This window comes from Notamacropus eugenii, chromosome 5 (assembly GCF_028372415.1).
Source record: "Notamacropus eugenii isolate mMacEug1 chromosome 5, mMacEug1.pri_v2, whole genome shotgun sequence".
Taxonomy (NCBI): domain Eukaryota; kingdom Metazoa; phylum Chordata; class Mammalia; order Diprotodontia; family Macropodidae; genus Notamacropus; species Notamacropus eugenii.
Window position 1 is genome coordinate 460681377 of NC_092876.1, and position 13409 is coordinate 460694785.

Here is a 13409-nt window from a genome sequence, read left to right on the forward strand (position 1 = left end):
GGAAGGGGGTAGACAGGACGAACACGAGCGCATGAGCTCTGGAGGGGAGGCCCCGCACGAGGACAGCCTCCGGCCCGCGCATGCTCACTTCTTACGGCGAGGCCGCTGAAGCGCGCGCCGAGGGATGCGCACGGCACCCACGTGGCCGCCTTTTTCCCGCGGCCGTGTCCCTTTAAAACTGGAGGAAAAAAAGAAGCATTCTCCCCTCTTTACCGCACTTTCGACAAATACTATTTTTTAAACAAATCAAGCGTTAACAAAATTTCCTAGGATATTTAATAAGTAAACGTCTGTAAACGACATCAGGTTTTCCCGCATGATTTATGTTCTTCTCCCTCGCTCTCACTGTAGAGGTTCTCTTCCTTTAACGTGCGTGTGGAAAGTGCGGACAGCTGTGAGCCGGCCGGGCCAGGGCGGGGCCAGGAAGGGGCGGGGCCTTGAAGGGGCGGTCCCAGGAAGGGCGGGGCCAGGAAGGGGCTTCTACGCCGGCGCAGTAAGGGTCTCCCGGGAGGAGCCGGAGCGGGGCTGGCAGCCTCTAGAGCGGGTAGGTTCCGGACTCCGCGTGCTTGCTGCACCCGGTGGCGAGAGACACCGCGATCGCATCCCTGGGCGTCCGCAGAGCGAGGATGGCCGACGACCTGGGAGACGAGTGGTGGAAATCGGAGGCGGCCGGAGGCGGCGGCGGCAGTGCAGGTACCCCGGCTCCAGCGCCTCTCCCCGGCTTCGCCTCTGGCCCTTCTGCGCGGTTCCTCCGTTCTCCCCTGCTTGGACGGGGCGGACAGCACGTGCGCGTGCACCCGGCTCTGCCCTGGGAGCCCCTGGAGGGGGGGACCCTGTGACCCGCGGCGCTCCGGCGCGCAGTGGGCGTTTAATCCGAGTGCGTTAATGGGATTGACGGATGTGGTGCCCGGAGTGGAGGCGCCCTTTCCCACGGCCGAAGGAGGCGTGCCTTCGGCCGGACTTGCCCTTCCCCGCGCTCTCGGAGGTGCTCCGTGGCCCTCTCCCGATCGCGACGACGATCCTGGAGGGGTGCTGGGGCTGGCGGACGTCCCGTGCCCCCAGGGGCAGGCCTGTCCGTGCCCCCCCTTTCTCCGCGTCTTTGGGCTCCCTCCCGCCTGGTCTGCCAGGGAGAGGACAGCGGCGCCGCCCCCGCGGTTATTGATAACCTATTGATAACCCTGGCTGGGACTTACGCAGCGCTGTGAGATTGAATGGAGCCTCGCCTGCGTTCTCTGAGTGCGGTGACCTCCCAAAGGGATGTGCAGACCAAGGGTGCGCTGGAGATGTTGGGGGTCATCCGGCGGGCGCTCTGCAGATGTTGGGGGTCATCCGGCGGGCGCTCTCCAACCCCGCTGTAACTCAGGGATCTTAGAATGGCAGCCTAGTGTAACGAAATACTGAGTGAGGGCCACTGATAACGCCCTGGTACTCTACCACCTCCCGGCTCCCTACCCTGGTGAGGCAGGCGCTTTCCGTTTTATTATCTTTTCTTAAAGGATGAGGAAACCGAAGGCATACCCATAGTTATGTAGCTGGAAGTGCTGGGCTGGAATTTGAACTCGGGCCCTGACCCCAAATCCAGTTCTTCCCATTACACCACAGCTGTTCGACTCCTTAGCCAGAGCAGGAGGCCGTCGGTGTTTTTTGTCCGACCAGTGCCGGCCGATGATTACCTAAGAAGTGACGTACTGTAGTGATAACCACATTTCCATGTGCTTTAACATCCACAAAGTGCTTTCTTAGCCAGAACCTTGTGTGGCAGCCTAATAGGGCGGGAAAAGCAAAACCAGAAAACCCAAACCCTTTGACTTTTGAGTCAGAGGACTTGGATTCAGATCTCAGCTCTGATTTCTCTGTAACCTCTGGCAATATACTTAATCTTTACGGACCTCATCTTTAAAACGAGATATTGGAACCATATCCATCAGTCAACATTTTTTAAGTACCTACTATGTTCCAGGCACTGGGCTAAGTACTGGAGATAGAAAAGAGGCAAAAGACAGAACCTAATGAGGGAGGCAACAAATATAAAGAAACCAAGAGGTTATATAAAAAATATATATGTCAACACATATGTGTGTTTATATCTATATATGATATACATGTATAGACATAGATATATAGATATACACACACAAAGCAAGCTATATGCAGGATAAATAGGAAATAGTTAACCAGAGAGAAGGCACTAGAATTAAGAGCACTTGAGGCTTCCTGTAGAAACAGGGATTTTAGTTGGAACTTAAAGGAAGCCAAGGTGGTCTGTAGTCAGAGTGGAAGGAAAGAAAACATTCCATTCATGGGGGACTGTCAGAGAAAATGCCTGGAGCTAAAAGATTCTTGTTCATGAAACGCCTGTTGGCTCTTGTCACTGGGAGGTAAAAAGATCAGAAAGGTTGGAGGGCTAGGCTACAGAGGGCTTCGAACACCAAACAAAGCATTATGCATTTGTTCCTGGAGACAGTAGAAACCATTGGAGTTTATTGAATAAGGGGGTGACATAATCCTTTGCTTTAGCAAAATCACCTTGGTTGACTGAATGGAGAATAGATTGCAGTGAGGAGAGACTTCAGGCAAGCAGACCCACCAGCAGGCTGTTGCAGTAATCCAGGCTTGAGGTTGATGGGGACCTGCACTAGAGTGGTGGTAGTGTCAGAGGAGAGGCTCTGGGGTTGGAGGGCATGAGACAGTGAGAAGTCAAGGATAAGGAGTCTTAGATTCTGAGCCTGAGGGATTGGGAGGACGGTGTTGCCTTCTACAATAATATCGAAGGTGGAGGGGTGGGGGATGGGGGTGGATAGCCTCTAGAGAGAAAGATAATGAGTTCTGTTTTGGATGTGTTGAGTTTAAAATGTCTACTAGACACACAATTTGAAATATCTGAAAAGCATTTGGAGATGGGAGATTGGAGGTGAGCAGAGAAGTTGGGGTAGGATAGATAGATTTAAGATTCATCCGCATAGTGATTAAAATCATGGGAACTGATGAGATCACTGAGTGAAGTTGGTTGGTTGGTTGATTGTTGTCCTTTATTTTCCAAGAGGACCAAAATGACATCATGGTGATAAAGTGAAGTTTCAGTGTGTCCCACTGTGACTGATCAGACCAATAGGAGCTTGGAATGCTCTACTACAGGTTGGGCACAGATAGTCTGTGTGAATATTTAGGGTGGTTACTCCAAATTTGCACATCTGCATTTCCTTTGGGCTGTCTCAAAAAGCACAGCACCCTTTCTGATGTGGGCATGCCTTGCTGAGCAGTTCTTTGTCATTGTCTCCCGTGTTGCACAGTCAGATCCAAAGTTCTTGAGAGTAGCCTTGTATCACTTCTTACCACCATGTGATCACCTGCCCCATGTGAGTTCTCCATAAAATAGTCTTTCTGGCAACTGTACATTTGGTATTCGAATGTGACCAGCCCATCGGAGTTGCGCTATCTGAAACTTGGTTTGAATGCCTGGCAGTTCAACTTGAGCAAGGACTTCAGTGTCTGGTACCTTATCCTGCCAGGTGATCCTCAGAATCTTCCTAACACAGTTCAAATGGAAGTGATTCAGCTTCCTGGCATGGCGCTGTTTCACAGGCATACAACAGTGAGGTCAGTACAACAGCTCTGTAGACTTTCAGTTTGGTAGTCAATCTAATACCTCTTCTCTCCCAAACTTTTCTTTGGAGCCTCCCAGACACTGAGCTAGCTCTGGCAATGGGTGCATCAACTTCATTGTCAGTGTGTACATCCCTTGAAAGTACACTACCAAGGTAAATGAACTTATCCACAGCATTCAAAACTTCTCCATTTGTTGTAACTGATGGTTCCATGTATGGATGGTGTGGTAGTGGCTGATGGAGCACCTGTGTTTTCTTGGTGTTAATTATTAGGCCAAAATGAGCACAGGCAGCGGAGAATTGATCCATTTTGTTGCATCTCAGCTTCAGAGGCTGCATTGAGTGCACAAGGAGAATTGATCCATACTTTGTTGCATCTCAGCTTCAGAGGCTGCATTGAGTGCACAATCATCTGCAAACAGAAAATCATGCAGCAACACTCCCTCCACTTTGGTCTTGACTTTTCAAATTGAAAAACTTGCCATCAGTAAGGTAGTTGATCTTGATTCCACATCCATCCTCATTAAAAGCATTTGATGACATGGCTGAAAACATCATGTTAAAAAGCAGGGAAGCAAGCGCACAGCCCTGTTTCACTCCATGGGTGACTGGGAAGACACGAGAGCTCTCTCCGTTATCCAGAACCCAGGAAAACATGCCATCATGAAATTGACGTACAATATTGATGAACTTCTCCAGGCAACCAAATTTTGACTTAATTTTCCATAAGAGCTCATGACTAAAATCGTCAAAGGCCGTGATCAGATCTACAAACGTTGTGTACAGACCTCTGTTCTAGTCCTGGCATTTCTTCTGGAGTTGTCAGGCAGCAAACACCATATCGACTGTTCCTCGGCCCTTTGTATGGAGAGAGAAGAGGGCCCAGGACAGAATACTGAGGGATACCTATGGTTAGAGAGCATGTTATGGGTGAAGGTCAATAAAGGAGACAGCGAAGGAGAGCTCAGATAGGTAGGAGGAGAACCAGGAGATAGTGACTGAATCCTAGAGAGACGAGAGTATCCAGGAGGAGAGTGTGATCAAGTGTAAAAGTTGCAAAAAGGTCAAGTAGAATGAGAATTGAGAAAAAGCCATTGGATTTGGTCTCTGAGTTCCCTTCTAGTCTTGGATGTGATCCCATGCCATGCCATGAGTTACTGCAATTATGATGCCCATTTTTATAGTTGTGGAAACTGAATTGTAAAGCTATTAAATAATTTGTAGATAGACACCCAACCATTTGGTCAGAACTCGGTTTTGAAAAGAGGTCTTTTTGACTTCAAAGTGCAAGTAAGAGCTGTATTCCCCCCCACCCCCCCAGGTCCTTGGGTGTGGCCTACTGACTGAGTCCAACTTTTACAGAATAAATCCTTTTATTTAGGGGATTTGTTCTGTGAAGTTAGAATTCAGAGGGCCACACTTGAGGACCTAGAGGCCGCCATGTAGCCCCAAGATTGAAGGTTCCCCACTTCTATGCTAGACACTGTGCTAAGCACTGGCAATACAAATAGAAGTAAAAAAAAAGAAGTCACTATCCTCAAGAAATTTCCATGCTCTGATGTGGGAAGAAAACACATCAAAGGCACCTGCTGAAGGAAGAATTCCAGGCATGGGGGTCAGCCAGTCAGAAGAGGGCTTGTCATGGTCTGCAAGGGGACCACTGTCATTGGGTGGCAGAGTGTAACGAGAAGAAGCTAGAAAGGGGCCAGATTATGAAGGGCCTTGAAAGTCAAACAGAAAATTTTATGTTTTATGTTGGAGGCTATAAGAAATATGTTAAATCGAGTTATTTCTATTTTTAAATTTTGGCCTTATTAGCAGTGATTTGTATATGCTTTCCAAATTTTAGACTTTGTTTTTTAGTAGAACACCTTAAGCTGCAGAAATTTTATGGTTTGGCCTTGCATATGGCCCGAATTGGACCTTACTAGCAGTGATTTATGTACGTTCCCCAAACTGTAGGCAGCATTTTTCAATAGAATACCTTAAGTTGCAGAAATTCTGTGGTTTGGCCATGCAAATGATTTGGCAGCTGTTGCCTTTCTTCTTGTGTAGTGCCAGCTGAAGTCCTTGTTGCAAAATAAAACACCTAGTAAAGTTCTCCCCTAACTGTATTTGGTTTTTAAAGTTTTAAGTGGTGTTTTGATAGGAAAACTTTTTGTTGCCTCAAGGATTTGGGGCTTCTGCTCTGTAAATGAAAATTGATTTCTGTAGTTGAAAGATTTCATTGTCATCTGGGATCAGCATCTATCTACTTTCATGATACTGTTGAAAGATGCCTCATGTATTTTTTCTAATTTCTTCCTAATATCAGGAAACCCTCAGGAGGCCAGCTGTCTCCCTCAAATTATATTCCTTCAGTTATGCCCAGTCCCTCAGGAGATGCATTAAATGTGGACTGTTACCTTCGCTCATTTTCCTTATACCTGAACAACTTCAGTTTCAAGTGAAAGTTCAATATTTTTAGTCTTGTTCTGGAGTTTGGCTCTATAACATGCTGTTTTTATATTCTTTGAAATGTATGAGTATATAAAATGCAGGTTCAGATTTAAAATGTTACAGTAGACTTTGATACCTGATAGTGAAACTAGAGCAAATTTTATTTTCAGAAACATTCATTGAACATTCATTGCCTGTCTGATCCTGTGGTAGATGCTTCTAAATAAGTTTGTGAAAAGATACTCTGTGCTCTTGGGGAATTTGCTTTCTTAGATATAGATATGTATTTTTGAATATGGCTATATATGATAAATTTATTGAAACCAATAAAGATGCATACTTTTAATGACAAGTTTAAAGAAAAGAGAAAAGGCAAAGCATGTTATTAGTTTTTTTTATTTTATTTTTAAAATTCTTCTACGGTGGACTTTGGAAAGGATGAGCTGAAATTAGAAGGAAGTTAAACAGGAGAGAAATAGAGGATATTTTTTAGACTTAGATAGTAGGTAAATGAGAATATAGAGCAATGAAGGGGAAGGAGGGAGGGGAGAAGCTATTGACAATTGGTGGGACCCTGATTTCCAGCAGTGATTCACAGTGGAAGAGACAGAGACATGAGGAGAAGGACGTATCATTGTTTTCTCCCTACTTGTAGATTTCGTGGTAAAAAATATTTTAGGTAGTACAACAAATAAAAGGTACACAATGAACTTGTAACGAAATTAATTCTTTAAAGCATTTTTTTAAAACAAAGCTCTAGTTTAGATAAGTCTTGATAAAATTTCTCTTGTAACCTCTAAAGCCTGTACTTTTCAAGATTAAAAACAAGTAAACAATCCATTACATCCATGTGGCTAAATGAGCTTTTTAAACCACTGCAAATCTTCTGAATGCTTTATTTAATATCCTGTTTTTCCCCCCATAAAAACAGAATTTAAACCAGCTACCACTACAACACTAGACTACAACTGCTTTATGTTTTGCCAGCTTTTTCATCATTAACCATATTATGAAGCTGTTAATGAATAATCATCTTTTCAAAAGGCTCTATAAACCCTCCTCAACTTGTTTGCCTAGGCGGCCATTGATTCCAGGTGTTTTTGAGTAGGATAGAATACTTTGCAAGGATAATAGGAAATTGAAAGAATTCAGTAATTACATTGTTTCAGACTTAAGTCTGACTTGCCTCTGATAACCAAGCTTTTCATCGTTGGTCATTTCAGTTACATTGATAATATTCCTATTAAAAGACAAACCCTTTCCTTAAAAATTTTTGAATAGGGTAATTTTTTAGAAATTATAATGTCATCATACAAGTTGCAAATTACTGTTTATGAAGCACTTTATATACTATATCAGATTTGACCCTCACAACAATCCTGTGGGTTAGGGCCAGCAAGCCTTAGTCCCATTTTATAGATGGGCAAACTGAGGCTCTGAAGTGAAGTGATTGAAGTTAAACAACTGGAAGTTGAACTCAGATCCACTGCGCCTTACATGTCATGAGGGCTGCCTTTCACATGATTGTGACCTTGTAAACTTAAGGATGATGGCAGTCCAGTGTAGAAAGGCTAGGTTTGTGTGTGTGTGTGGTTTTTTTTTTCAATTTTGGATTTATGTTAACACTTTAATCTAATGTTGCTTCCTGGTTTGTTTTTTAATTAGGCAGCTAAGTGTAGGTAGTTCAGCAGAATTCCTTTATTTTAATTTTTTATGGTGAAATCTCATTTTTCTGGAAAGACAAGACTGCACTGAATAAGGAGGGCTATTTTGTATTTCATTTATATGTGTCAAATGGATGAAGTCCTATTTCAGTGAACTCCAAAATGCTTTATTATATATACAGGCTGTCCCAAAAGTCTTAGTGCCATTTAAAGCTTTATAACTACCCTAAGACTTTTGGGACACCTTGTTTTTTTAAATGTTGTGGCATCCAGGATTGCTTGAAATAAGCAGGCTTTTCTTTGAAGTTTAGAAACAATTTTATACTACAGAAGTTATTGCATGGCATGTAACATAATGGAACGTGGCCATCATTTGTAGTTGGAGATGGACAAGCTTCTTTAGCTGTTTACTCATGCAAAAAGTTGGTGTTTTTCTACATAATTTTATTTATTTTTACATCAGATAGTTCATTCTTGTGACCTAGCCATTTATTTTGTTAGTTTGATGTAATTTTTTTCTTTGTAAGCCTAACTGCCCATGAATGAGGAGAAAGATAAAGAAAAGGTTGGATTTCATTTGTTTAAAGGATTCCCAGTTTAGGAACTTTCTCTGCCAATCCAGAGACAGCACATTTCTGACTTAAAAGGAATTGTCTGAGGCACAGAGAGGGTAAATATCTTACTTAGGGCAACACAGCCAGAGCTCTGGATTTCCTGCAAGCCCTGGACTCTATGTGCTGTGTGTATTCCCTCTATAAACCTAATGAAGTGTGTGCATTGGGGATTGGGGGGGAGGTTGATGGGCGAGGGAATCCCAAATCTCAAATACAAAATACTCAGCTATTTAGTACTTTATTACAGTTACAGCAGGTGTACTCTTTAATTATGAACCTTCCAATGGACTGTTTTCTAGTAGTTTTTTTCTTGCACCTTATTTCAGATTTTCATACTGCATCTCTCCTTTTACCTCTCCCTACTGTTATATTTCTGTCTCCAGGTGGTCGTTTTCTTCATTTGTCTTCTCTGAATTGTATATTGCTCAACAAAATGGGTTTTCCTAGCCTTTATTATACACACAATGCCTTTGCTTCTCAGTACACTTTTCATTAAATCTTGTTATGTTTTGACTCAATGACTAACCCTTCACTGTCCATTGGACCACCTGTCAGTTACTCAGTGGCAAACTTGTATTGAAGATTACTTGATGGCTTGTGTCCCCCTACTGCATTATCAGTCTTGTATTAATGTGGTAGAGGGACTTAATATGTTGTCGTTAAGTTGTTTTCAGTCACTTTGTCACCCCATTGGGGGTTTTCTTAACAAAGATATGCTAAAGTGGTTTGCCATTTTCTTCCCCAGTTCATTTTATAGATGAGGAAACTGAGGCAAACAGGGATAAGTGACTTACCCAGGATCACACAGCTAGTGTCTGAGGCCAGATCTGAACTCATGAAGACGAGTCTTTCTGACTCCAGGCCCAATCAATATTCTCTCTACTGTGGCACTTAGCTGTCCTGCTACTTACGATACCGATTTCATTTCACTGTTCTCTTTCTACTATTTTCACTTAATCAAAGTATTTTTTTCTCCCTTTTCTAGACATTTAAATCACCTGACACCAAACCACTATCTTTTTCTCTGCCAAAAGACTGCCAACTTTGCTACTTACTCTCTCTCTTTTACCTCCTTAACTGTTCTGCATAAAACAGTAGGGCCAAAGTGGTTACTGAATGACAGAATTTGCAGGATTTAGAGATGGACAGGATCGTAGAGGTTTCATTTTATAGATGACACACCTGAGAATCAGAGAGGCTTCTTGCTCACGGTCACACAAGTGAGAGCCAGAATTGAAACCGTGGTCCTCCATCTCTAAACCCAGTGCTTTTTATGCCTCTTATGCACCTGACTGGTGAGAGACAATACGTTGTTTGGCATATATCGAGTAAATCCTCTGGAAAAATGAATCTGAGGCTGTTATCAGCATTCTTGTCTCCAGTACATGATGTGCTCACAGACTTGGAAGGGAGGCTGCCCAGTCCAGCTTGCACCTCACCACAGACCTCTCCACAGCATCCATAGTAAGCCATCATCTGCTTGTCACCTGAAGATGTTGAGTGAAGAGGAGCCCTCTACCTCCTGCTGTGTACCTTAGTCCAAATTAATTTGAACTCTGAGTCCCTTTAACATGTATTTGAATCTTTGCTATTGGAAGTTACGATTATATGAAATATGGTCATTGGTTCCAGCTCAGTGGAAATACGTGAATGTGAGTTCAGATCATGTGAGCACTTGAGAAGCTTCATTATTCACCCAAATTGAGCCCATTACATTTTTTAGATAGCTCTAATAGTTACAAAGTTTTACCTTAGATGGAGCTGAAATCTGCCTCTCTGTAACTTCTACCTTGTGCCTAGGTCTTTGTGTGGCCAAGAAAAGCAAGTCCAATCCCTGTTTAACAGCTTTTCAAAATATTTGGAGATGATTAATCTTCTTTTCCCTCCTCCCCCCATCTTTTCTCTAGGCTAAACACCCCCACTTCATTCCACTGGGGTCCTTACATGGATGTGCAATCTTCTACATTCAAATGTAAACTCTTAAGGACCATGATCGGTTTTTTTTTTCCCAGCGAAAGGCCTAGTATGCTGTAAATGCATAACAGATGTGTGTTGGTAAACTGATTGCTGTTTCGCGGAAAATAAACAGCCTTTTCCATTCTGATGGGATTACTATAGAAACTTCTTAAAACACATTGGGAACTCTTTAATGTTTCTCCTTAGCAAGGTTCTTCCTCAGTAAAGGTCTATGGAAAGACAGTATTTCTAGATATGTTTGCAGTCAAACTTAAGACATGTAACTTGGAGGAGCTGCAAAACGACCCAGCAATTGGAGAAGTTAGCCTTAGCAAGGACTGAAGTGATAGGTTTCTTGCGGGCTATCAAATCGTGTACTTTATTCTAAAAATCTGATTTTACTTTTTTCTATTCTGGACTAGGAGAGTACAACCTAAGGATTTTCCCTGGGCTGGATTGGAAACGAAGAGGCTGAGGAGTTGGATGGTTCTTCTGCCTTATTTTCCTCCACATATCTGTAAATGTTTAAGTACTTTTTAAAAATATCTTAAACGTTCCTGGTACTAGATACCATGTAGTGCAGTGTTCATACACTGTAGTTTCAGACTGAAATTCCCCCTCTTGCACAAAATAGAACAATTTGTTTCCTGCTCCACCATGCACCAAGATGGCAGCCCTTGACCTGCTTGTCCTTCTGGAGTAGTTACTGGAGCTTTCCAGGTCTCTCTGCTGGTGAATAAGACTTGTCAAGATGGCCACAGCAGTATGGTTTACCTTCTGCCTCCTACGTGAAGATAAGTGTTCGATTTGATGGTCCTTGTGATATGCAGCTTTCCAAAATCGGAATGATGAACTGGTTTTTTGATGTGCCCTGGTTGAGGCTTAGGAGGAAGTTTAGTGATTACCATTGACTTCAGTTTAGGAGTCCGTGTGGGAATTGTACGATGGAACACTTCCTTGATCTTGAAGTAAACAGAAGAAAAAACAATAGTTTAATTGGCAGACAGACACACAAAATGTTCAAATCAGTCAGATTGTTAGCCAGAGGGTGGCTTCCTCCTTTCTTTCAGATGAGACATGGGCAGTTGGGAACAGTTTGAAGAATGGAAACTGACTGGAGTTTGAGAAAAGGAAGGGTTAAACAGGTGCAGTTCACTTGTTAGAAATAGGCAGTTAGCTAGATGAAGCAGTGGACCTGGATTTCATAAGAGGTGAGTTCAAATCTAGCCTCAGAAAATCAATACTAGTTTCTCTCAGCGAACACATCAACAGTAACCCTTAGCTATCAGTATCTCCTAGCAAATCTCAGCATGTGCTCTTTAGGTGTAGGAGACAACAACCTCTCCTTCCCCATTTAATAATCATGTAGATTTAATAAATAACATATTTAAAAGTGCTTTCCAATGATCAGGGGTATTTGGGTCTATTTTTTTCTTTCGGGCCGATAGCCAGTTTAATAAAAGGACTAGGAAGTTTCAAGGCCTGAGCTCTAGACTAAGCTAAGCTCAGCTGGTCCCTCTCTCTGTCTGACTCAAGTCCCACCTTTGTCCCCTCTCCTTATAGTAATGCCGCCTTCTTTATGAGATCTGGGACCTCTGATCTAAGCTCAAAATATACCCAAACTCTCCCCTGCCTTGCTAATTCCTTTCCCCTCTCTCCATCAGACTACCTGAGAAAGTAATAGCTAACAACCAGTGCCTTCACCTCATTATGCCCTTTCATTCCTCTCATCTTGCAACCTGACTTCTCATCACTTTCCCCCCTGGTTTCATCCTTTGGACCTCTCCTTCATACCCCCAGCAGCCCCAATCATCCTGCCAGATCCAGTCACCTCATCAGTCCACTCTTCCCTTGTGAGCCCTGTGATTGGAGAAGAGAACTTAGATCTCCCCAGACTTCCATTTAAGGGATACCCAGGCCAGCCCTGTCTTCATTTCCCAGCCAGCTGTGCTCCTTTGGGTTTTCCATTATTTGGCTGAGTCTTGGTACCTTCCTTCTCATCCCCATCGCCCTTTCTGCTTCCTGCTGTATCATCTTCACCCATCAGATTATAAACTCTTTTACCTTCTCCTTTTTTCTCTTTACAATCACCTTACAGTCACGACATACTTGGTCATTTCCATGCTTTCATCCATAAACTGTGGATAAAGTCTAACTGCATCCCCATGTCTGACCCTCCCTCTTGACCTGCAGACCTGCATTTCCATTTGTCTACTCTACGCCCAGGTGACTGTCACAGGAAGCTTGCAGGCTGAGATCTCATGGGCCTGAGGGGAGCCAACAACTCAGATAACAGTAGCTGGAGAAGACTGAGAATTAGCCAAGCCTAGGGGCCGCAGATGGTTAGAATTCAAATGGATAGTCAAGAAAACTTGCGTTTCAATGTGGCCACAGAGCCCAGCTTCCTCACCCGGGGCAAGTCACTGAACATCTCTCTGGCTCTGTGTCCTCAGTTAGAACATGGGTGCAATAATAGCACCTGCCTCTCCTCCTTGTTGGGAGAATTAAATGAGATAGTCATTGTAAAGCGTTAGCGTGATGCTTGGCGTACCAGAGACCATTAATGCTTTCTTCTTTCCCCTGACTGACAGGCACTTCTGGACCCTAAGATCGAGGACCGACGTGGATGTGGCATCTCAGACGCCCTTGTGTGATCTAAGTGCATGAGCTTCAAACCTGTGCATTTTCAGTTCAGTTTGTTTGGGTGGTAACTACTGTTGAAAACAATGAAAATTGTAGGGTGTCATGGTGAACTGTCACCGGGGGTTGGTGCAGAGGGTGTTTTTGTACTGCAGTTTTTACTAGTATGTTGGCCAAGTCCATAATGAAGATGTGTGGGATAGAATTCCCAGGGTTCCTAGAAATATCCCCTTACCAGAGTCATCAAAACATTTTAGATCTCTAGCTGTGTGACATATCCTCCTGGCATACAGGATTGTGTCGTGGAAATAATCGGGTTTTTCCCCTAATTTTTCTGATTGTTAAGGTTCTCTATTAGAACAGTATTCTTGGATGTAAAAAAAAAAATGAGTAATATTAGTGTTTAACACTTAATAATGGCATGTGTTTTGATCATGAAGTATTTGACCCCTGAGGACCCTCTTCAGCTCTGAGCCTGATCCTGTAAGATA

At 43.3% G+C, this 13409-nt stretch overlaps 2 protein-coding genes across 6 annotated transcripts in view; one reads left to right on the forward strand and one right to left on the reverse strand.

Annotated features, from left to right (window-relative positions):
- Nucleotides 1-463: 463 nt before the first annotated feature.
- The window catches only part of CMSS1 (cms1 ribosomal small subunit homolog), a 414416-nt gene continuing 401470 nt past the window's right edge, over nt 464-13409 (forward strand). For 2 of the 5 annotated variants that reach the window (XM_072615382.1, XM_072615380.1), the window contains exon 1: nt 470-693. Coding sequence is in view for 2 of the 5 variants with exons in the window: in XM_072615380.1 (XP_072471481.1) it covers nt 627-693 (67 nt within the window). In the remaining 3 variants the exon portion in view is untranslated. Of the gene's footprint in view, nt 694-13409 lie in introns of all 5 variants that reach the window. The other 3 variants (XM_072615384.1, XM_072615374.1, XM_072615376.1) reach the window with 3 other exon arrangements.
- LOC140507272 (filamin A-interacting protein 1-like) overlaps nt 6427-13409 on the reverse strand; it is a 61772-nt gene continuing 54789 nt past the window's right edge. Inside the window, exon 3 of the mRNA XM_072615388.1 lies at nt 6427-11240. Within this exon, the coding sequence (XP_072471489.1) occupies nt 11049-11240 (192 nt within the window). The 3' untranslated portion in view covers nt 6427-11048. The remainder of the gene's footprint in view (nt 11241-13409) is intronic.